Source organism: Wasmannia auropunctata, unplaced genomic scaffold (genome assembly GCF_000956235.1).
Source record: "Wasmannia auropunctata unplaced genomic scaffold, wasmannia.A_1.0 LD336101.1, whole genome shotgun sequence".
NCBI classification, from domain to species: domain Eukaryota; kingdom Metazoa; phylum Arthropoda; class Insecta; order Hymenoptera; family Formicidae; genus Wasmannia; species Wasmannia auropunctata.
The window spans coordinates 1,376,119-1,400,501 of record NW_012026789.1 but is presented as its reverse complement, the minus strand read 5'-3'; the positions used below and the strand labels follow the sequence as shown (position 1 = coordinate 1,400,501).

The 24,383-nt window shown below is 39.7% G+C and overlaps 1 protein-coding gene across 1 annotated transcript in view; it reads left to right on the top strand.

Annotated features, from left to right (window-relative positions):
• The window catches only part of LOC105458279 (zinc finger MIZ domain-containing protein 1), a 35,835-nt gene extending 18,586 nt beyond the window's left edge, over positions 1–17,249 (top strand). Inside the window, exons 2-10 of the mRNA XM_011703452.1 lie at positions 8,380–8,681; positions 9,341–9,679; positions 9,907–10,585; positions 10,861–11,204; positions 11,499–11,684; positions 11,788–11,930; positions 12,028–12,520; positions 12,663–12,902; positions 13,023–17,249. Of these exons, the coding sequence (XP_011701754.1) occupies positions 8,592–8,681; positions 9,341–9,679; positions 9,907–10,585; positions 10,861–11,204; positions 11,499–11,684; positions 11,788–11,930; positions 12,028–12,520; positions 12,663–12,902; positions 13,023–13,157 (2,649 nt within the window). The 5' untranslated portion in view covers positions 8,380–8,591 and the 3' untranslated portion in view covers positions 13,158–17,249. The remainder of the gene's footprint in view (positions 1–8,379; positions 8,682–9,340; positions 9,680–9,906; positions 10,586–10,860; positions 11,205–11,498; positions 11,685–11,787; positions 11,931–12,027; positions 12,521–12,662; positions 12,903–13,022) is intronic.
• Positions 17,250–24,383: the final 7,134 nt, after the last annotated feature.

Sequence of the window (24,383 nt, the reverse complement as noted above, 5' to 3'; positions counted from 1 at the left end):
TAAAGAATAATATAAGTAAATACTATTTAAATAAAATTTTATTGTAGTTTAGATTACATATTTCTCAATATTGGGATGTTTATCATTAATTATTACAATTTTGACAAAAAAAATGGGGCACATATTATTTTGCGAAATGGAAGTGAAATATGTTATATATAGGTAATTTTAACAATTGAATATGTTTAATAATATAAACGTTTCGCAAAAAGCTATAATTATTGGAAATTTTATGATGGAAACGTATCGGTTTTTCCAATAATGAAGATCCAAAAGAATTCTTTCTATTTGAGGGTTTCAATCCGCGCGGCCTATATCGCGACACCGCCGCGCCGCGGCCGCGATCTCGTCGGCGGAGAGCCTAAATGGGAAATGCGGCACCGCGAGACGCATCCCGGGAGATGAGAGAGATACGTCGATGTGTTCAGGTAAAACGTCGTCGGCCCACAAAGGAGATAGGCGTCCCGCAAAAATGTTTTTTGTCTCGGCGCGATCCGCCCGAAAATAACGATGCGATGCAGCAGCTGCCGAGATCAAAGCCCTCTCCCACCCGTTGTCCACCCCTCACTCTACAGCGTCCCCGTCTCTCTAATCCCACCCACACTACGGACAGACAGGGAGAAAAGGGAAAAAAAAGAAAAGAAGAGAGAGAGAGAGAGAGAGAGAGAGAAAGAGAGAAACGAAGGGAATCCTCCCACGATTCTCGCCGTGAGTCGACCTCGGGCGCTCGCTCCTGTTTACGTGTCGCGGGCTCGATCAGCTCGATGTCTCAACGGTCTCGTCTCGCGTCTCCCGTCTCCGTCTTTCTCTCGGAACCCCGTTTCTCATCCTCCTCCTCCGCCTTCCTCCACCTCCTCGTCGTTGTCCTGATTTTAGCAAAGTGTTGCGATCGGCATCCGCCGTTCGTTTGTAGTACTCTCCCCTCCCCCCGTTACCCCTCGTTCCGACCCGACCTCTCTCTCCTTGAGTGCTCAGTAACGTCTTTCAGCGCGAGCAAAACCGTGCGAAGAGGGCCCCGGGGCCTCTGGATCCTCCTCCGGGACTCTCCGTCCACGTGAAAGTCGCTTTCGCGCGACAGTGCTTTCTTTGTACCACCTCGTAAAACTGCCTATGTCCGCGTCGAGCAGTTATATATACTTCTTGGAAATATGGCTGCAGTGCACAAAACAGAGGCATCAGGCAGAGATTATGCTTGTTTGATGAACGATCTTGATTATCCTATAATCAACATATTGATCGAGCTAATATTCGATAATCGCTATACATCAATTACCATATTTGTTCATTCCCAATTAGTATTAAACCTAATGCACTCATGATGCACACACATCATGCATACCGTTTTTCAGGCGCGTATTTTTATCCTTACAGGATATAGGATTTTCTGCACCGTTTTAAACCACTAAATCGAATGAGAAAATTTATTTATTATTTATACATTGCAGACGTACCCCACGCTTCTAAAATGATCCTTGACACATACGTACCTATCTCGTACGAAATTATCAGTGTCAAACGATATATTCTATCGCTTTTCGATACCTCAGGCCCCCGATGTTCCAAAGACGATGTTGGCTCGCACTCGCTCACCTTAAAGCCGAGTTCATACGCGAGCGCGGCCGAGGAGAACGCGGCTATTATGTGTTGGCGGCGACCGTGAGAGAGAGAGAAAGAGAGGGGCCCGTTTTATTTATCTCGTACAAGGATTCCCCCGGCGCACGATATTACCCGCCGTGTCAAAGGCTCGTCACGCGTCGGTCGGGATGCGCGCACTCGAGAACGCGCGTCCCGATTGGTAGACTAAAATTCGAGACACTTTGAGCCGGTCTGGAAACCAGGAAAACTCCAGGCCGACATCGGGATGACAATGTATGCGCTAGAGAAATCGATCGCTCAGAAATCCAGCGGCATGGAAACGCCGTGATTTCTCGGAATCGATCGTACTCGACGCGCGCGAACAGAACGGTTTCGACTGTGCGAATCGGAAAATGTCAAAATTCCATTCCGCGATTCGAAGTAGTGCAGCTCGCACAACGTCAAAAGCGTAGAGGACTTTATCGTTAAGAATGCAATCGATCGGAGCCGGAAAATCCGCGAGCGAAATGTCCGTTCCGTTGAATCGCGACTGGTCTACTTCGTTACATAGATGGTTTCTATACTTTTGTTCTCGTCCTTTTTTCCCGTGCATTTTTTTTTATCCAGCAGAATTCGGAGGTATCTCTTGAAAGCTCCGACAAAATTACGCCGCGATCACGTACGCCGAAATGCCTCGCCCTTTGCGCAATCCCGGCACTCGGATCCCCATGGCTTGCGCGCGCGCGCGCGCGCTTCCTCCGCTCGACGTGTGCATCCTCTTATAAAACGCATACGCGTACGTTCCTCGTTCTTTCTCACACGCCACAGCAACGGCTGTACCCGGCGGAGTCTTTTGTTGCGCGGCGAGTGGGCTCTAGTTGACGAAATATTGACATCCGAGAATAGAAACCCGTTGCGGGATCTACAGAGGGGTCCCCTCCACCCCTTCTCTCTCTCTCTCTCTCTCTCTCTCTCTCTCACTCGCTTACTCACTCACTCACTCCTACCATTGAATGACGGGGCGGTGGCGAGCGGAGAGAACGGAACGCAGCGACGGGAAGGGAAAAGAGAAACGAAGGGAAAAGGCAGAGGCTGGGTCGGTCGGTCGGTCGTAGTCGCATTCAGCATGAATTTAAAGGGGGTGGGACGTCGATGACGTCAACCTTCCGAATCGCTCCCTCTCTGCGCGCGCTATATCTGGATGATTGTGTGTGTGTTTGTATGCACACGCGTGCGTGTGCGTGGGTATATGCATTATACGCATAAAAAAAAACACGTGCGCTGCGCGCTGCGCGCCCCGCGCGTTTGGTCGGCAGATTGGGGAGGATAAACGTCGAACATGCTCGGGTGACAAACGGAATATTATACAGTAGACACGATTGGATGGAAATTATTTCGTAATCGAAAACGCTAAACGTAGATACGGGAGAATGATGCGCGATAATGTAATATGCTTGTTGAGTCACGTAAAATTTCAATAATTTAAACGATTTAGTCGATTAAACATAATTAAACATAATTATAAGTAAAACTCAATTCATATCAATGAAGAATTAGGAGGCGAAAATCTAACGCTCTAACATAATTTTATTGATTTTTTGAAAAAAGATTGTTTCTAATTTAATTTCTAGATCTTTATAAATTATTTTTTATCTGATTAACGTCATTGTAAAATTTGAGATTTCTTTTTGTATACATTAAGCATTATAGAAGATGATCTCCGATTGTCAAAGTTGACTATCAGCGTTAACAAGCAGCAAAACAATACATCAAAATTATTTCCGTTTGATTTTATACGAATCTATCCTCGTTAGTGCAACACAGGCTGCTGTAATCATCGAGGCTACGATCGCTTTTGTAGCTCCCAAACATTTAAAGCGCGCACGTGTTAATCGATCGGATCGGTCTCCCCAACATTTTCCTGGGCTGTTGAACGTCCCCGATTCTCGCCCCTCGTAGATCAGACGGCGCATACGCGCGCGTATTCGTGCTCCCGTACCCGCCGTATTGAATACAAACGGAAAGGCTATTAAATTTGTTTTTGTCCGAGCGTCATAATCGCGTCTCGAGGACAACGCGTGTGCAGAAGACCTTCTCTACCAATCTATAATGAAAGAGAGGGAGGGCGGGAGGGAGAGAGAGAGAGAGAGAGATCTCTTAAGTTTACGAGCGAACGATGAAAAAAAATTGCTTTGCGAACGATCGACAGATGTGATCTGGATGTATTGCTTCGTCCGCATCGATCTCGTTCATTTTCTTCAACTCTACGCGTCTCATTGCGCATGGATTATTTACTGTCCACGCTCGAACGCGGACGTAAAATAAATTGCCGGGGCTGTGTTACCTGTAAAACGTGCCGATAGCGGACCTGTCCGGGGCACTTGATTTGCGGCGCTCGTAAAATTTGATGAAATAGATGCGATTAGATCTGTCGGCGAGATCGACAACACGAACCCATTAGGTGCGCGAACACCCGAAAGATTCGATTAGGTGTACTTGAGATACCGATTCCTTGTTAGGCACTCCACTAACGGTCATCAAATGCAGATAAAATTCTGTCCTGACCTACGAGATAAGCACTCATCTGTTCGGGATCTCGAAAGAATGAGGTGAATTTCATTCATTTAAGTATATTCGAACGAATTTATTTAGATGATTTATTGTTGCATCAAGAATTCAAAAAATGCACGAAGTTTAAACTTATCGAGTCAATCGATTATTTCGAGAAAATTATTGTTCTCGTACTTAATTCTCTTGCACTCCGTATATTTATTTAAAATATCACTTGACACTATCGAAATATAATTAGGACTTTCAACTATAAATGCCTTTGATTGATTTTGAAGCTCCGAATCACAGAAAAAAATTTGTTTTGATTTAATTAATCAAGAGAGCGTATTAAATGGATTGCTCATGTGCAGCAGATATGTTAAGTTAAAATTAAAAACTGCACTACAGAGAAAGTATAATGACTAAGAAAATTGCTTTCGGGCAGCTAACAGCGTTAGTGCACCAGTTTCATCAAGTTTAAGCGAAATGGAAACGCGTGTTCGTAAGTGAGATCTTGATTTAAAATCCGGCTTGCTTTCCAATCCTATTCAACATTGTTATGTAGATGAAAACAAGAAACCTGTGAACTCTAATGTAACATATGTATACATAAATACATAAATAAAATTATATAATATCTATCGGATATTTTCAGTGGTGCCAACATATTTATTACAGATTAAATAATAATTAAATAATAATTAAAAAAAAATTGCTATTATAAAATCTAATGTAATAATACATACGAAGGCATTTCAAATTCCGAATTTCATTTCGTCACTTATCAGTTTTTATGACGTATTTAGTTTTAGTAGCGAAAAGCAAAAATTTTCAAGGGAATCTTTTTATCGCTTATGAATAATTTTTTATTTTTAACAACATTTAACAATTAGAGACTTGGGGATTTTTTTAGAAATAAGATTCAGCTCGCACAACTAACGCTGAAAAACAATGCCAAGATTTTTTCTATTTATTTACAGACATGTATCTTCGCGCGAGAGTTATTCATCACATCCATTTTTTTTTTCGAACAGCGTCGCGCGATTAAAACAACATGTCATTTTTCTCAGCTCGTTTTCGAATGCCTGCGGTCGAGAGGACGTTATTTCGATGGTTTTTTGGATGTTTTGCACAAACAACGGTGCGCGCGCGTAACGCGCTGTGATCGACGTCTCGTAAACCACATAAAAGTTTACGCAACGGAAAATCGGGGGTAACGTCAGATAAGGACCCGTGACGCGTTTCTGCTTTTGCGCAAAGCCGGTATTACGGGCGGCCGTGCCTGCGAGCACGCGCAAAACTCACCGTACGCACGTGGTAATCCGATATCGGCGAGGACACGCTACACGCCGCACGCGTGCTCCTTCACGTGCTCGCCTCGACTGGCAACATTCGTGATCGCCACCGTGCAGACTGTTACACTTGGGGATTTCTGGTACGGCCAGTAATTCCTGTCGCAACTCGACAAGTATAGCCTGCAGCAATAAGAAGACTCGCGTTTGGCCTTCGTATTCGCGAAGCTGCGTTTAAGTTTTCGATGCATTTTCGTTTTCTTTTCTGAAGATAGGTTTGATAACATGTCTGGAGAAAGGCCCCATAAAAACTTGTATCCGCTCGACATGCAACCTGCATGACTTATGTTATTGATCCAAACCCTTCAATTGGATGGAGGGTTCGCTAGGCAGGTTTTTCTAAGCGGAATGTCCTAGAGAGAGGTTTCACAAAGTGAAACAGACAGCGAATATTTTTTAATTTTTTTTCCCTTCAATTTTACTTTTTAAAATTACAAACTGTTGATGCAAAATGAATTTTTGTAAAAATTATTTGTACGTTGTCTCGTGAAAAAAAATATATTAAAAAAGCAATTTGACATATTTAGTTATTACGAAAACGATAGAATATTTGTCTTATTTTTCAGGAATTGTTTCACTCTTCTAGAACTCATTTGTTAACATTAACAAAAAACGGATGCCCGCGGTTGATAGAAACAGGATTAGATTTCTGTAAAATTCTACGATTCCTCGAATACGCCTCACGTTGAATACAAAGGTCTTATTCGTGTCCTCAGCTTCGTCACGCGGTTGTGAAAAATTCCCTTGCGGGAGTGTCCTGCGGCGTGTATAACGTTCGGGGGCCCATCAGAAATCGTGCATCGGCGGAAGAGCACCGCTTCCCGCCGGGTTTCTCGCACGGCCGTCCGTGCGTTCTGCGGCAACGCGCGCGCGGGGGTAAGGCACGTATTATGAACGCGCGCTACTCGGCCCGGCGTGGCGCGGCGCGGTGTGTGAATAGCGAGCACGTGCATTTCCCACAGAAAAGCAATGGGGGCTACGCGCCGCGGCGTCGCGGCCAGCTGGGAATACGGCCGGGGTTCGGCAAACCGCTCGCCTCGCTCTCTTTCGGGGCACGCACTTCGGAGACGGCCACCTTCGAGGATACACTATATTGACAGTCTTGTTCATTTCAAAAATAAATTATCGTCGATATACCGACGCCGCGATGAATGAGAAGATGTTAGGCTTGTCGCTTCGACAGTCTTGTTCAATTCAAAAATAAATTATCGTCGATATACCGACGCCGCGATGAATGAGAAGATGTTAGGCTTGTCGCTAGACAACCGATGGACACTTGTCGTCGGTCGAGTAGAAGCGAAAAAATAAAAGTAAAAACAAAATAAATATTTTTTTACCGCTCGTTGTACAAGTGAGGAAAGCTTGTTTTGTTATTTTAGGATTGATTGAATCCTTTAAAAAGAATCTTTGTAGTGGCATTTACAAGTGTTTTTCTGAATATAAGTATAAAGAAAGGTCTATACTCCTTATGTGTATATGTCTATATAAAATTACTTATTGAATTTTGAAAAATCAATCATATCTTCTATTTATCTCACTCTCGTATTTCAGAAACGTTGTAAAATAAGTCTTCAGTATCATACTTGAATATTATTATTAAATTGTCCGTTGCGATTTAAATAGAAGGATAATCGCGGAGATATTTCGTTTTGTTTCCTCGAAAATCTTCAATTCTTATTGTACAACTGTCACTGGCTTAAATTTATTTGCGCGGGGCCATGCCAAGTAGAAAATGTGACCTTCTCAAATTATTCAAGTATCGTGAATGATTCCAGCGTATGTTATTACTACGTCGTAGAGATTATGAAATAAAGATCCGTTGCAATGCGCCAAACACAGACTATATCGATTGGCATAAATCTATTCGTTCCTAGTGGGAATCGATTGCACGAGTATGATCTTGACTTGGCGAGTGGTAACCACTTTTCTGTCGCAAATGCAAAAGTTCACACTGCCATTTAAACCGAATTAACTCTTGCCAGTATGATTGACGACGTATTATCGTCCGTTGCGCATTATACCGTTGTTAAGCCCTTGTTTCAAATAATCCCAAGAGACGATATACTATAACTATCGGTCCCGCAAGTTATTGCAATTAATATTGGACAGACTGATCGACAGCTTTTTTTCTTGTTAACACGCGATTAAACGCATCGAGGTACGAAGTTTGTAATGCCATTCTTATTCATTATTCCGAATGTTTTGTCCCCTTCTTTCGCGTATAGTATATTATGTAAGAGACTGATATAGTCTCTTACGTAAGAGACATATGGAAAAGAGATATAAATCTTTGGCTTGTGCCAAAAATTTACTTTACATCTTACAAAGGAAGTGTCTATTTCTCTTGGAATTCTGATGACTTATTCCAATATGACATACGCATATCTGGAGTCATTATATCAAATTGAAAATTTGTATTATCATGGTATTATCATTGGCTATGGTGATTTTATCAATTAAATTTTTCTAAAAAAAAAAACTTGATAAGTGAAAATTCAACGTTTATCTTTGACGTTAAGATGATTAGCTTTAAAATGTACATACGTTTATCTTTGACATTAAGATGATTAGCTTTAATAATATACACACACATAGTCTCTCTCTTTCTCTCTCTCTCTCTCTCTCTCTCCTGTTATAATTATTTATACGTCAAGTTTACATAATTGAAATAACCGCATTTGTTGCTATTAACCGTTCCGAAAAGGACTCAAATAGAGTCGAATCGCGTACGCTTGCGTCACACTTCGCCACCCGTCCGATACGCCAACTCCGCAGTTTCTCTAACGCACAGTTATTTCTATAACGATCACCGCGAGCACACATCACCGCGCGCGCCACGATTCTCCAAAAAGATAATTTTATCTCACGGAGGGTTAAGATGAGTCACGCTCTCTGTTTTCAGTGCGCCAATAAGCCGCGCGTTCGCATCTACCTCGTGAAGGCTGATCGTAAAGTGAGCAGCTCTCTCTTCCTCCCGGGGGGAACGGCGGTGGTGGTGCAACGCTATCAGCAACGGCGGCGATCGGCGTCGGGGTCCAGCCGTTATCATCCGGCTATCATAGCACAGTGCCACCCCAGAACGGAAGGGGTGGTTCGCCACTTCGTGTCGCGGCGATGGTAGCAGCTGCCACCGCTACGGCCACCGCCACTGCCAGCGTGGTGGCCATGCAGGACCGCCAGGACATCCCCTCGCAATTCAATCAGGTAAATGTTTGGCTAGCTCTCACGACGTTATCAATGGCGCGCGACTAGGGGGAATTTCTGATTCATACGTTACACAGACCGCTATCGGAGTTACTATCCGGAGCAGTTAAGTAAGCCGATGCGAATTGGTAAAATGATACGATCCCTGACGTAGACGTTTTTTGTCGCTGTCCTCTTTTTTTTTCGTAGTCATAGTGAGACGTCAAAAGGTAGAATCAAAAGGTATAGTCAGAAGTCAGAAGAGGACCAATTTGCATTTATTGATAATTAAAAAATTTGAAAGATGACGATAAACTTTTTTATTTTAACGTTCATATCATGGTTAATTTATTGCATTTTGTATGACGCGAGAAACATAGTTTACGAATAAGTATTCTATTGTATCGATCGTTAATGTCAATTTATAATCTTTTCGATTGTTTTATTATATGAGCGTATATAATATAATTAAAAAAGAAACAAATTTTTGATTATAGTAGTCGATGTGTTCAATTATTGAGCGAGGGAAGACTACTCGAAAAAGAATCTCTTATAATTCCGTAACAAAAAAAATCTCAGAATTCGCGTACCGCGCGGTGTCTCTCGTAAATTATTTTTACTTCTTTGGAACTTTATGAACTTCTAAATGAGGACTCACACACGTCAATCGTTATTATTAGATGCAGAGCCAACATGGAATACCCCACCAAACGTACAATGCGGGGTCGTACGGCCAAAGAGGACCAATGGCAGGAATGGGGCCAGTCGGGATGAACAACTTTAACGGCATGGGCACGATGAGCCCGATGCACACTATGAATTCCATGAATTCGATGAACAGTATGAATGGCATGAACTCGATGAATCCTATGACAATGGGAGGCATGAACGGTATGAACGGTATGAGCGGTATGAGTGCTATGAACGGAATGACACCCATGAACTCCATGAGCAACATGGGTAACGTAGCCATGAACAACATGATGGGACCCAACAATATGCAAATGAACAAGATGCAGGTATTTATCCAACGCCCAACGTGGCGATTTAAATGTATTTAACTGCGCGTCTCTCGATTCTGTCGTGATAATTCATGAACAAAATTTATCTGTCTCACGTAAAATATTTTATGCCGATCTTTTCTTGCACTACGATTATTTCTAGTCACAGTGTATCTCGGCTATGACGGATGACGCGTCTCTCTGTTGTTCCCGATAGTAGCGTTTTATACCTTTTGTGCTTCTAGGCTCAGCCACATCAAGGCTATCCACGGAGATTAGCGCCTTATCCGAACCCAGCCATGCATATGGCGCAAAAGCGACAGCAGGTTCCGTACGCTACTCAAAATCCAGCGGCTATGCAGCAGGGTTTTAACGGCATGCAGCAGGGTTTGACGGCGGCCACGAATTATCCGAACACCTATCCCACCGCGGCGCGGCCGAACTTTCAGCAGCAGTATCAGTCTATGCAGAACATGAATCCCGCTACGGCGGCCGGTTTCGGGCCCAACGCGATGATACGAGGGACGAATATGAGGCAAACGGCGCCGGCTTACAATACCCCGTCGCAGACGGCCGCCGCGAGCCAGTACGGCTACGGTAGTAACGGCGTCCCCGGTGTCTGCATGGTCCCACCTACCGCGGTTGGTCATCAGCCGACTCAGTTCGTCGGTCATCAGCCGAACGCGGGATACGGCGGTGGCAACGCGTCGTACGGCGCGCCCGCCGTAGCGACCAGCCAATACCAGCAGGACGTAGTATCGATGAGATCGACGAACGGGGGTAACGTGAATTACCAGCACAGTCCCATCCCCGGCAATCCGACGCCACCGTTGACACCCGCCACCAGCATGCCGCCTTACATCAGTCCGAATCCGGACATCAAGCCTAATTTCAACGAGATGAAATCGCCCGTTAGCATTCAAAGTGAGTGATATTCCGTGGTAGGATTCACAACTCTTTGACATAAATTACAACGGTGTCTTGAGTTCAGAAATTATATTAACGGAAGAGATATTATCAGATGCACAATATCCATTTTTCTAGTTCCAAATCACAGAATAACGTCTATTATATATAAAATTAGAAAATAAACAAATAGATATTCTTCCAATATTTACATGCTTGCGAAGTTAACGCTTGCATTATACAGATACCAATTCTCTAAAACAGCTGTAGTGAGATTTTGCTGTTTATTTCAGATGACGAATTGAGACTAACATTCCCCGTAAGAGACGGCATAATTCTTCCACCTTTCCGCTTAGAGCACAATTTGGCTGTTAGCAATCATGTGTTTCAACTGAAGTCGACGGTACATCAAACGTTAGTGTGGCGGTCAGATCTCGAGCTGCAGCTCAAATGTTTCCACCACGAAGACAGACAGATGAACACGAATTGGCCGGCGAGTGTGCAAGTTTCGGTTAACGCGACCCCCCTCGTCATCGACCGCGGGGACAACAAAGCTTCCCACAAGCCTCTCTACTTGAAGGACGTCTGTCAAGCAGGAAGGAACACAATACAGATTACCGTATCCGCATGCTGTTGTGTAAGTTTGAGGATAATAATTAAACGATAGCACGCTTACATAATTCGAAGATAAGATATCCTTTGCAATGCGAATCGTACATTCAAAAACGAGTTTTCATTTCATGCAGACAGTTTTTACATATTTAATCGGGTATATCTTCGCATGATGTGTGCATCTATTTATTAATTATAAATTTAAAATAATTTTCTTGATTCTTTTTCTATAATTTTGTTTAGTTTTTTTTTAAATCACAATTTTTTTTTACTACAATTCTTTAGACTATTCCTTAAACGCCATAATATTCACTTACAGTCACATCTATTCGTGCTACAATTGGTTCACCGACCAACTGTACGAAGCGTACTTCATGGATTACTACGTAAAAGGCTGTTGGCGGCAGACCATTGCATAGCGAAAATCAAACGAAATTTCAGCAATACGATGTCGAACAATGGCATACAATCGGAGAAAGACGTGGTGGAGCAAACAGCACTAAAGGTAAAATTCACGAAAGCATTGTATATGCTGTCTTTTAATTCTACAGTTCTGTAGCGCAAAGTACCGATAATATTTTAATTCATGCGCATCTTATTCCGTGCAGGTACACTTAAAATGTCCTATCACCCATAAACGCATAACACTGCCAGCTAGAGGACACGAGTGCAAGCATATACAGTGTTTCGATTTGGAGTCGTATTTGCAAATGAATTGCGAACGGGGTAACTGGAGATGTCCAGTATGCTCGTAAGTATACAATTAAATCTTGACGCATTTATTGGAATCGAAGAAATAAAACAAGACAGACAGGAAGAAATAAAACAAATTGTCGCGTATTTTACAGGAAATCTGCACAGCTGGAAGGCCTGGAGGTCGATCAGTATATGTGGGGTATTTTGAATACATTAAATACGACGGAAGTTGACGAAGTGACGATAGACTCGCTCGCTAACTGGAAGCCCGCGAAGAACTTAACTAACATTAAGTCCGAAAACGAAGAAAATGATTGTAAGAGGACAACCAAGGCTATGTCGCCGGGCAGTATGAATATGCCAACTATGAACAATTGGGATATGAACCAAGCTATGAGCCCCTACATACCGCCCGATATGAACAGCATCGTGAGCGGCTCGATGATGAACAACACATCGTCCACGTATCCGAATAACAGCATAAACCACCGGAACACGTCCGGCGGAACGTACGAGATAAACTCCGGGACGAATACTATCGGCAATAATGATTATGTCAGCGGAACGGGTCCGCTTTCGCACTTAAACGAATCCGTCAATTCGTTAGATCCTCTCAACGCTATGGAGAAATCACTCAACGACCAGGTACGTTTTGCCGTGACGCTCGATTAAGCTCGAATAATATATTAACTTGGAAACTACTTGAAGATGAAGGCGCGAAATGTTAAGTGTGACAAATATAATTACAATCGATAAATATTTAAATGTGACGTTGTATACGTTACAGATGCCTCATACCCCTCATACGCCGCACACACCGCAATCTACCCCTCACACGCCGGCTGGCGGTGCCAGTGGGCCACCGAGCGTTCCGCCCGCGTCGCAAGAATCCACGGGAAACCTCAACACCTCCGGCAATACGAGTACATCTATAAATAACGACACCGCTTCGGACATACCGTCGGACTTAAATTTCGATCCTGCTGCAGTTATAGACGGGGAAGGCACCGGTCAGGAGGCGTTAAATGTATGTACATCGCGTCGTGTCAAATTACCGCGTCGTATCTTTTGCAGCAAACCGGAATATATGTTTGAATCTAAACGTTTTACATGTTTTGTTCAACAATATGTTATTTTGTCACCACAGCTCTTGCCGGACAATGTGGATGCAATGGAACTTCTCTCGTATCTCGATCCACCGGACCTAAACACTCCACCTAGTAGCGGCGCTAGCAGTGGTAATCCTTCCTCTAACGACGACATATTGGCGCTCTTCGAGTAAGGAAAAAGAAAACGAATAAGAAAAGAAAACAAAAGGCGAGTGACTATTTCGTAAAGATGTAATCAAACTGTGACCCTCTAACTTTGTAATAAAGTGACAAACGAGCGAACATCTTGCGGCAAACGTTCTTCCGACTACAGTACACTTTCGCGCAAATTTCTTAGAATCCTGGAGAACGAACGAAGTTGAACAAGATGTTCAATTTTTGTCTCGGATAGGAGAATAAATCCGTAAGTTTACTGTATGAGCGTTTGCTGTAAAAAAAAAGAGAAATCTTACGGGGGTCACTGTGGGTGCTCTCACCTAATCAATGGTACAAATAATCTTAGTTATAATTATAATATTCCTATTAAAATTACAGTTAAAAGGCTAGGGTTAAAGAAATGATTTTTAATAATAATACTGCAAGAAAGAAAACACCATACTATTTGTAAAGACGTTATTGCATGGACAGCGATATTGTATATACATTATTGGAAGTATGTTTTTTTTTTTAAATAGAGCGCGTTAAACAGCACGCCAGGCAAATATTCCAGAAACGATTTTAAAACAGCATAACGCTATATTTAAATATAAATGATATTGTAATAGATATTTAGCTGTTATCAAATTGTGATTATCAAGATAATTATTAAAAAATTATTAGTTTGTTATGAGTCTGTATTATAAAGCTGCATTTCTATATATTTATGTGTTCATTTTATCGAAATAAATTATAATGGATAAAATTTTGTTCCGTTTTGAATCGTTTTCGAATATTTGCTTGGAAGAAAAATTATGCTGTGTTAAATTATATACATCGTTTTGGAATATTTTAGAATTGTTCCTGCAATAAGATCTTTATACTCGAAAACCGGTCTATTCGCATTCAAGGCTATGATAGACCTACGCAGCAGAGAGATACGTGTACAGACCTACTTTTGTAAATAAATTTGAATCGCGATAAGAGTAAGATATTCATCGGTTGGGGAATTCCCCGCCTATTGATGGATATTGTGCATATAGTGTTCCTTTCCTTTAGATTGTAGCAACCGATGGAAACAGATGAATAAACTAGGGGATATCGGGCTTCACACTGGAAACTAAGAACATGTGATGTATCTCCCGAGATAGAAATTACAGATATGAGAGAAAAGAGAACATATATATATATATATATACATATATATATATGTATAAAAAAGTTATATTGATCTAAATAACGTCTTTAAAAATCTAATAATTTTATTGTTTTCAAGAGACCTTAGTTAGCTCCATGCGAGAACATCTCTGTATGCACATATGTTTTGACTGTTGTAAATAAGTGATAAAGATGCATGTGCATATGTATTTAACATTTCAGAAACTTTATACCTAAAACGTGTTATTTGTTAAATTTCTTTTTCGCTACTAGTTTTCATTACAATGTTCAGGTTACAATTTTAGAATCATTGATCTTCTATTTTAGACGAAATTTATATATACATTTATTTATATCTATATTTATGTTCACATAAATATACATATATATAAATATATACATATTTCGTATATATATGTATACATATATATACGTACAACAATACATAAGTTGTGTACGTTATGTATGAGAATGTGTATGTGTACATGTACACATATATACATATACAAATTTTAAAATAGAAAATGTTTTTTACGTCTTCTGATGATGTTTGTAACCTCTGAAGATACATCAGAATTTACACATATAGAATTTATTTTCACATTTTGATATGTCAATATATATGTGTATTTTGAGTCGTCTTGCTATAAATGATTAAATGTTTGTGTGATACATACTTCTGAATTATTACTATTTCGGATTGACAAGTTTTTGTGCATTACAATTAGACTTTTCTTTATTATCGGATTGCGGTGTGAACTGCTTTAATCATTGCCGTCAATTAAACTTTTCATTGCGCGATATTCAATAAAGTAATTTTCAGAAAATGTGTCAGCTGAATAACGAAAGATATAAATTATGCATGAAATTAATAGCAATATTTACACAAGGCCTTAAGGAAATCGTGTACCGTATGATCCGTATTGTAATCAAATTTTATATGAGGAAGAATCAAAATTTTTTTGTGAGAGAAATATATATATTGCAGAATAATTACATAAACAGGGCTTTATTACACACAGAAATAATTATATACTTGAACTTATTATTTACACAATGGTTGCGTTCGCAACAATTCAGCATGCGAAAATAAATTCTGTATATCTTCTTGCACAATCTAGCGGTCAACTGATTTGTCGTTTCGTAAGAATGTAAATCAGGTATCCGCGTATGTAAGAAAAAAAAAAGATACTGCCAGAGTGATACCGCCCAAGACCCCCCTGCTTGTGTAGTGGTTATAAACATTTGTATCTTTTGTGATTAAAAAGAGAAGATATACTTAAAGCGACTCGTGTAGATTATACAGATTTTATATAAAAACCGTGTGTGTGTGTATACATGTACACATACACGCACATACACACACACCAGTGTGCAACGCTAGCGCACAGCGAATGATAGACACAGTCAAGTTTCTATGCATATAACTACTATAATTATTGAGATTTAGATTTTAATATTACTTGTATTAAGCCGCGACTATTGTATATTATTTGTATATATGGTAAATAGAATAATAATATAAGAAAAGTGGCAGATACTTATTGGCCAGTTATAATAGTAAAATGATTATCCTAATTATTTCTCAGAACCAAAACGTACACGAGATGTATGAGGATACTTTAAACTAGGGAATGTAACATGTAAATGGCTGATGAAAACGACGATAACAGGTACAGTTGAATATTGTACTGTTATTTCTCTAATAGAATTATTACTTACTTATTAAAAAAAAAAACATAATTACCTAAAGAAGTTTATTCAAACTGTAAGCTTTACTTAGGATTGCCAAGAAGTAGTATGCGCAACCCCCCCGTTGCGATTGTACATAGGCAATGTTTACCTATACCTAGCTAATAATACCCCTAAAATATTATACACGATACACCGTCTTAGTTTATGAGAGTCTTGGAGATTTATAGATATTTCGTGAGAAATCACATCTGAAGAACGTGAAAAGCGATATTTGTATTACGGTGCGTTGAAAGATGATAATAAATTGAACATAATGACAAAATTTCTCAGTTCTACAATAATTTGCAAAATATGTAGTTGTTACTTGTTAAGAAATTAGTATGCAATATTGTATATTAAAAGACAATTTTCACATCATTTTCTTTCTTTTTTTTTAGCAGATCGTCGGCTAATGCTACTTTGTACGAATTTTCGTTGCAATAATATAAGCTGATTCATTGCTGTCTAACGAGACTTCTACAAATCTCTGTGGCTCTAAATTACAATACCTATTTATCTATCGTTAGGAGGCCTATAATTTGATTTTGCTCTACGAACAAAACAGATAATTTCGCGACTGCGAATTACGAATGTCGTCCGAGGCCTGGAAAAGTTACGAAACAAAGATATTCTCACGTAAACCGTATCGAGACTCATGGTGTATCGGCTGCGCATCGATCGCAAGCTCTATTATCGAATAACATATGGAATATCGATATATCCACGTGATTACGCATTGCATTTACATGATTTATGATGGTGTATCGGATTGTTTATTCGCGTGTACGCGCCACCGCAGAGTTTTTTTTTACCAAATCATATCAGAGGATCCACGTTTCAACTTGCAGTTGATATCTCTTGACAAAGATATTTGCTCAGCAAATACATCATGAGTGTTGACATCGGCTCGTGTCGCAGGGTCTGTCCGTTTCGGATGCGCTTCTTGCGCTTACAAGCGAGCTATGAAGTGTACATTCAGATCTGGGAACAAACTAGAGGAAAGAAGTTAAGATGCAGCAAGCCGCAACTTGACGAACAGACCTGCAGTTTCGCTCTCCGTAAGACGCGGAAGTGCGCATTATAAATTGAAAAAAAAAAAGAAAGAAAACACTGATATCATTGATTACGTTCACATAAAAAATTTTAATAAAAACCAGTTTTTAAACATGTACGACAGACACAACATTGTTTCTTGATAACGGTTAGAATCATTCAATAAAAAAGTCATAAAACATAAACGTGAATCGTGAATCATTTATTCCTGACGGTCGAATAATCGCCGAGAAACTATTACGAAACGATGCATGGGAAGCTGGCGATGTCATAAAAGGATGTTTAAGAAGAAGAGAATGTTCCTACTAATTGTCGTTTAATTACGAGACCCGTAATTGCATCTATAATAGCATGTTTTACTTTGTGTTGCCGACATCGCAAGAATTACCGCGTTTATTGTTTGTCTTGAGAGAGATACTCAAAGAATGTTTTTTGATCGGATTATTGATTGGATTATTAGAGAATATCAAAAAGAGCAGATATATAAAATTAAAGACACTATTCCGTGCATTGAGAAATGTGATTTTTTTCTTTGATTTATTTATCTTTTAAAAAGTAACGATAAAAAAATGCAAAATTATTACTATGACTCAATTTTGGCTTGTTTTCTTGAGAATTATGGCGTTGTAGAATAATCAGTGGGACATGGTGTTCCGGAGACGTGGCTCTGAAGATTTCTTCTATGAAAGAGAAAAGGTTTTTGTTTCAGGCACCGACGAATTGACGAACACAAGTTGGTATTATATAACATCGTTTTATTAGATTTAAATTGAAATTGATTATAAATTATGGTGATGAATTCGAATACTAGGACTAGGACAGATGGTTTTTCGCTGCTTTGCTCGGTATACTCAATTTTATATTGCATATTATGGTTGTCGAAGAATGAACGCCGTTGCTGAAATTTCTCTCCCGCTTTCTACCTTCTCTCTTTCTCTCTTTTTCGTTCTCAATACATACGCGCGCACACACATACGCACACGCATATTTCAGACACGCGCATCTCTCTCTCTCTCTTTCTCTCTCTGTCTTTCTCTCGCTCTCGATTCGATAGAAACAATATTAATCGTTTGTATTAAGCATTTTACGCGCGTAATATAGAACTAACTTCTCGCCGGCGCGATCTCTCCTTTTTCTCTCGATTCCGCATAATCGACGAACTCCAGTGCACTCGGAGTCGTCGTGAACGCGACGCGCGTTCGGCAGTGCTACGCAAGGAAATCGGCGTTTCGCGCCGGGCGATCGGATTCCACGGATCGTCGATTCACGAATCTCTCGGTGCAGAGCTCTTGCAACGCATCTCTGGATTCGCGCGTTTAATGGAATTTCGATCTATCTCGCCTCGGGTACATCCGAGTTCATCCCCCATCGTTTCCACGAGTCCAGAAACAGTTCTTTCTTACAGGTTTTTTCCCCACCCCGCTTCCGCCGCGCCTAACACGTTTGATTTGAACGGTCGCTTCGATAATCTCGATCGATCGTACTCATTTTACAATTGTACGCCGTGTCTCGTTTTTCAAGAAACATACATATACTCGTATTCACGAAACGCAAACGAGAATGTCGAAGTGAAAACGATGCTGAAACCGGCGTAGATGACATCCTTTGTTTTACAGCGCGATTATGAGTGCTTTCGTAATTCCGTTTTCATTCCGAAGTGACATACGAGAGTTCCTCCGCCAAACTTCCGTTAGCAATACGATCCTGCCGTGACAATTAATGTTGGTTGTTAATTTGTAAATGTTTATGCAGAAAATTCACGCATGTACGCGTAAGCGCGTAATCTAGGCTTATATAGTAGTCGAATTGTTGTGTGAACTCAAAAGGCGGACAATAAGAAGCCAACCTTAGCCGTTTATTTTTCTTATATAATATTATATCATTTTTGTATCAAATGAAAATTAAATTTCTTTTGATATTTTTGGAGAGTTTTATATACATATGTATAAATTATATATAATTTTATATATACATATAAATTATAAATAAAATTGTATACAGTATACATATATACACTCCATTCCAAATTTTGAATAGCAACAATTAAAGAACTGTTTCAATGGCGGAAGAGTCTCATATTCTCTCTTACACAATTGTGAATCAGTCGTTTTATGAAATAAAAAAACAGTTTGACGATTTTGGGGCGGCCACTTCGCGAAAGTCTCGAAGGCCGGTTCTGTCTCCATCGGGGCAATCGATGGAGATCTGATAATAACTTTATTGATATAATGGCAGTGCGTACGTAACATTAAACCCTTTAATTTGCCGTTAACCGCGCTGCAGATAATATGTTAACCCTTTATGTCAAAAGTACGAATGCCCGCAAGTCAACACGCTTAATCTTCATGTTGTTTCGCGTTCAATACAGATGTATTATCTATAAAATGATTAAAAAAGACTAAAAAAAAAAGATTTTATTTCTCACGACGAGTAAATTGCTCCAACAAAAGTCAATGACAAAGTTGCCAATCATGTCACGTGGGCATGCACTTGGTTCATCTATAACGTTCTGATGACTCAATATTTAATATTTTTATTTTAATATTTTAATACGAGTTTAATATGATACAAATAAAAATGTCAATATTATATCATACGTTTCAATCGAGCTAAAAATTTCTTTTTTTTTCCGTTTCTCTCTCCACTGCACTTTCTTCGCTGAACAGATGTCGAAACGGAGAAAACGTTGATCGATCTCGATTATCCAAGCGAACTTTTCGCGCCTTCTCGCGCTTTTGGCGCGCGGCGCGATCGGGCCAGTATTCGCCGTATAACACTAATTAACTAGCGTTAAAATTCCGCAATTAAACTATGGCAGTGTATCTTAAATCGTGCGTTCCACCGCGACTCGACGTCCGTTCGGAACCTTCGGCCGCTTCGCCCAGGTCTAGAAAACGTATTTTTTTTTTCTCTCTAAGTTTCGAGTTAACTCTTTGCTAGATAAAAATGCGGTCGTAACCGTCCTTACGTTACGTGTCGCTCCTCCAACGCATTTTACTATACGCTATGTAATTAGATTAATTTAATCTTATACGTGTCGCGCGTGCTTGTATCGCGCGTGAATACCGTGACACGTTCTCCTCGCGCTCCCCTCTCTCCTGCGTCCTCTCTCTACGGCGCTCGAGTTTTATAGAAAAGTCGGTACTGAGATTCGGCATAAAAAAGCTATCGTTCTGGAAAAGCTTAAGAAAACACTGAACTACGCTCCCACGTGTCGCATATCGTACGTCGCCCTTGCATTCTCTATAAGACAAAAGTCGCAAGTGGTATCTTGCTGTGACGGTGCTTTGTGACGATGTGATGCCTCGAAGTGAATCGAGTTCGGTACAAAAAACGAGCGGATGCTGAGTAATGTACAGTATGATCGAATCCTCGAATTCGCGCGCACGCACTCTGAAACCTCCAACGCTCTCCACAACTTGAAACTCGTGATGTCGCAGAAGTTGCTACTGCGAGTTCTGTGATGTCCGAACTTCTTCTCTCTCACTCTCCTCTTTCCTCTAAAATCTGAGTATAATTTACTTACAAAGCTTCGAAAAAAAAAAGAAACACATTCCTGTAGCGTTTTATGTTTTCAACAATATTTATTTGTAGCAATATTAATAATATATTACCATATGCAAACAATATAATATCAAATATCAATTACAACATAATGTATTATATAATTATGACATAGCTGTTATGTGTGTAACACATTATAGTAATATATTGTTAATATTACGAGGCGCTCGCAAAAAAAAATTATGGACCATTAAACTGTACAGGATTATTTCACCTTCGCGTAACTTACGATTGATTTCTCGGAAACTTGGCGCAATCGACCTTACGTTTTACACGCCAGATATAGAAATTCATCAGTTATCCTTGATTTTTTTTCTACGACTTCCTTCGTAATTATCGGCCTAGATATTTTTATAAACGATTTGTCTACGCATTTTATAATGTTACGCAGGCCACAAGAGGGAGAATTGCGCTCGATTCTTTCGGTAAAAAAAATGCTCGCCAAGGAAAAATCGAGTAAAAATTATCTTAAGAACGATTCCTACTAGACGGCGTTCTACATGTACAAATCTTTTTTTTTCTGCACGGATAAGCACGATGAATTTTTGGTTATTACTACTTAGCAAATGTGCGCTTAAATCGTACAAAAAGACGCATTTCGGACGGTTACAAGTATATTTCCTATATGATTCCGTGTGTGTTAACTTAAACAATTACGTTTAATGTTTTATCCAATGCGCGATTCGATCGTTACTTCCTGCGATTACGAGGTCTCGTCTAGACTCTAGAGCGAACGATGTCGTTAACGGGGCTAATTAGCCTGTTTTCGAACAACTCTTAACAGTGAGACCACGTGAGAAAGAATTCACGTCAAATTTGGGCGTAATTCGAACGTTTTACAGTTTGGATAGACGTAACGAGAAGAAGCGTAAAAATCATATTACAGCCGCAATTTAATATCTACTATCCTTTTTGTTGTGCCTGGAGTATCACACTATACATTTTTACCTACAGTTTTTCCTATCAAATATCCAATATATCAAACCGTTAAAAAACAGGTTATATATGACAAAAAAGGTTTTATACTCGATTCGACCTGAAAATAGGTCAATCGATCGCAGTAGCAACTTTCGCCCCCCGCCCCGCTCTCCCCCGCATGATCTAATGGTAATGCCGGGCTCGCAAAATCGGTGTATATATATCGTTTGTATACATATAATTATATTTATATATATATATGTATATATATAACATATTGCCATTATAACAATTACACAGCACAGCCAGCAACTCCGTTTATTTACATTTTCCTCTCCGTCTCTATCACCTTTGTTATTGATATTACTCAATCGTTTCCCGTCTCGTCGCTCATACACGCTCAAGGAAGAACTACGTTATATAAATCTTTACGGTTAACAGGCTCCTTGATTTTTAACGATCACGATAAACGCGCGAAGCGGACATCCCGTGTATATGCAACGACGCCGCTTTTAATTAATATATATACGAACGATCGCGTACACTCTGATCTTGCCTTATTTCCTGCTCGGAAACGCCACGTGAATCCGTATCGGTATCGCCTGCAAGAGATTCATGGGTTTTATCGCGTAGGCCAACAATCGAAATGTACCAGGATTGTTAAAGGTTGCGTTTGCGATCGTTTTTCAGATGGCCACTTACCGATTAAAATCAGACCCGATACGAAAAACTTTCACGTGGCTGTAGTTAAATTTCGAAAAATTGAACGTGACACACATTTTCGACTGATTGTGAGAGCTATTCTCACGTGTCAAATTATTTCCAATCGTGTGAAAATCGCTCGGCTCTCGCTCAAGGAAAGATTGATCAGAGGCGTAAAAAACCGTGCATGTATGCTTTTCACCGTTCGAAACTACGTTTGATTCTCGTTTCATTCCCTCTCCTACTCGTCTCGGGTTTCAAACCGAGTGGTATCGCGTACAAGATCAATTTGTACTCGATGGTATGGTAACGTTTGCTTTGAGCAGAAGGCTGTCCATGAAAGCCGCATAATGCCCCGCTTGATTCTTTTTAACCGAGAGATGTGCGAAACACGAGATGGATATCCCTACTTCATAACATAATTGGAAGATAAAAACAAATTTGCGTGAGCCAGTATATTATCTTAAATAAATTTTGCTATTTTTTAATTTGGCATTTTTTTTTAGAAAAGACTGTATTTTCTATTCACTTTCTTAATAGATCGTATTTGTTGAATAATCACGCTTTTTTTATCTATTAACGTTTATTCATTTCCACGCTTGAAATAAAAATATAGCGATTATCACAGCAAACAAATATTTTAGCGGTCGTTATAATGGTGACCAAAGTAAAGTGCCTTTATCTTTTGAATAAAATTAATATTGCACTATTATAAATTAACATTTTTCTTGGAAGAAGAAAATTTGTTCTATTTTTGCTTCACAAAAAGAAACAAAATGTAGCTAAACAAACAATGTGTAAAATCCTTGCAATAATTTGAAACAAATTTGATTATTATCAAAAGTCAATTTGATATCGAAACGAATTTACGTGATATTGTATGTACCGCGGACAATGAAACGCCTCTCTTGTCGTACTTCAAATTATGTCACGGCTGGTAATTGGGACATCCACCTTGACATCCATGAGATAAATTGGCTACCCGACGGTCTCTCACATTACCGAGGCACGCATTACGTGTCGTCAACATACACGCGCACGCATCCAAAAGTACTGCGTAGGGATGGGGGGGGGGGGGAGAAGAGATATGAGGAAAGGCGGTAACTACATTCGGCATTTATTAAGCTGCAAATAAAGATCCGCACTCAGAACATAACCGCGATAACGAAAGCATGTAATTGTAATAAACGTAAAATATTGTCCATAAAGATACGAGATAATCTATAATCTCTGTAATTAAAATGCAAATGTGAGTTTTTCACTTAGTTTCTGCTGATCCTTCAGTTACGTTATGGTTATATCTGCGAATGTACTTCTCAATGTTATGAGATTTTGTACGATTTCACGTCTCATTTTGTAGCGAAAATGAATATCACGCTGGTATAATTTTACAGCAAAAAAAAATGTTGAATTACGAAGAAACGTATATATTCTCAATTTTTACAGAGAGAAACAAGATAGGAACTTTGAAACGATCCTCAGAACGGCCGAAATATTCTGAATACGGAACTCCCCACGTTTCATATAATGCGTATATATTAAATTCGAGAAATATATGAAAACGAGATCAAGTAGTGACGAAAACTATTAAAAAAAAAAAAATAGTCCGCACTTCAGAAAGTATGAAAAGTACGCGAAGAGGTATTAAATTTATCGCTCAATATGTGCCTCTTAGCAATGTGTCGCTCTTAACGCGGATTTCTGAAAACGCAGTGCATCTATGATACATCATTTAGCTGGAAAGTATGTTTTTAAAATATCCTCTTCGTCGTTTAGAACACACGTGCAGCTATCGCGTTGCTATATGTACAATGATTTTGTCGCGATCGTACCTCACGGTTTATAAAAAGCTACAAAGAATCTCTTTTATGTAATTTGCAATTCTTTGACATCTGACGTCGATAGTTTCCCGTGCCGCGTTTCTAAAATGCGTTGGCAAAAATTTAATGAGCAACGTTACCGAAAATAAATAAAATATTTCTTAAATTTGCTCACTACTTGCTTCCTGATCTTAAAAACAAAACAGAAAAGAGGAATTTTGATACATGTATTATCCTCTTCTATTATCATTACACTGCAAATTTCTTTAAATGGGACAAATTAAAAATCGCAATCAAAGAATAAGACGAATTAAA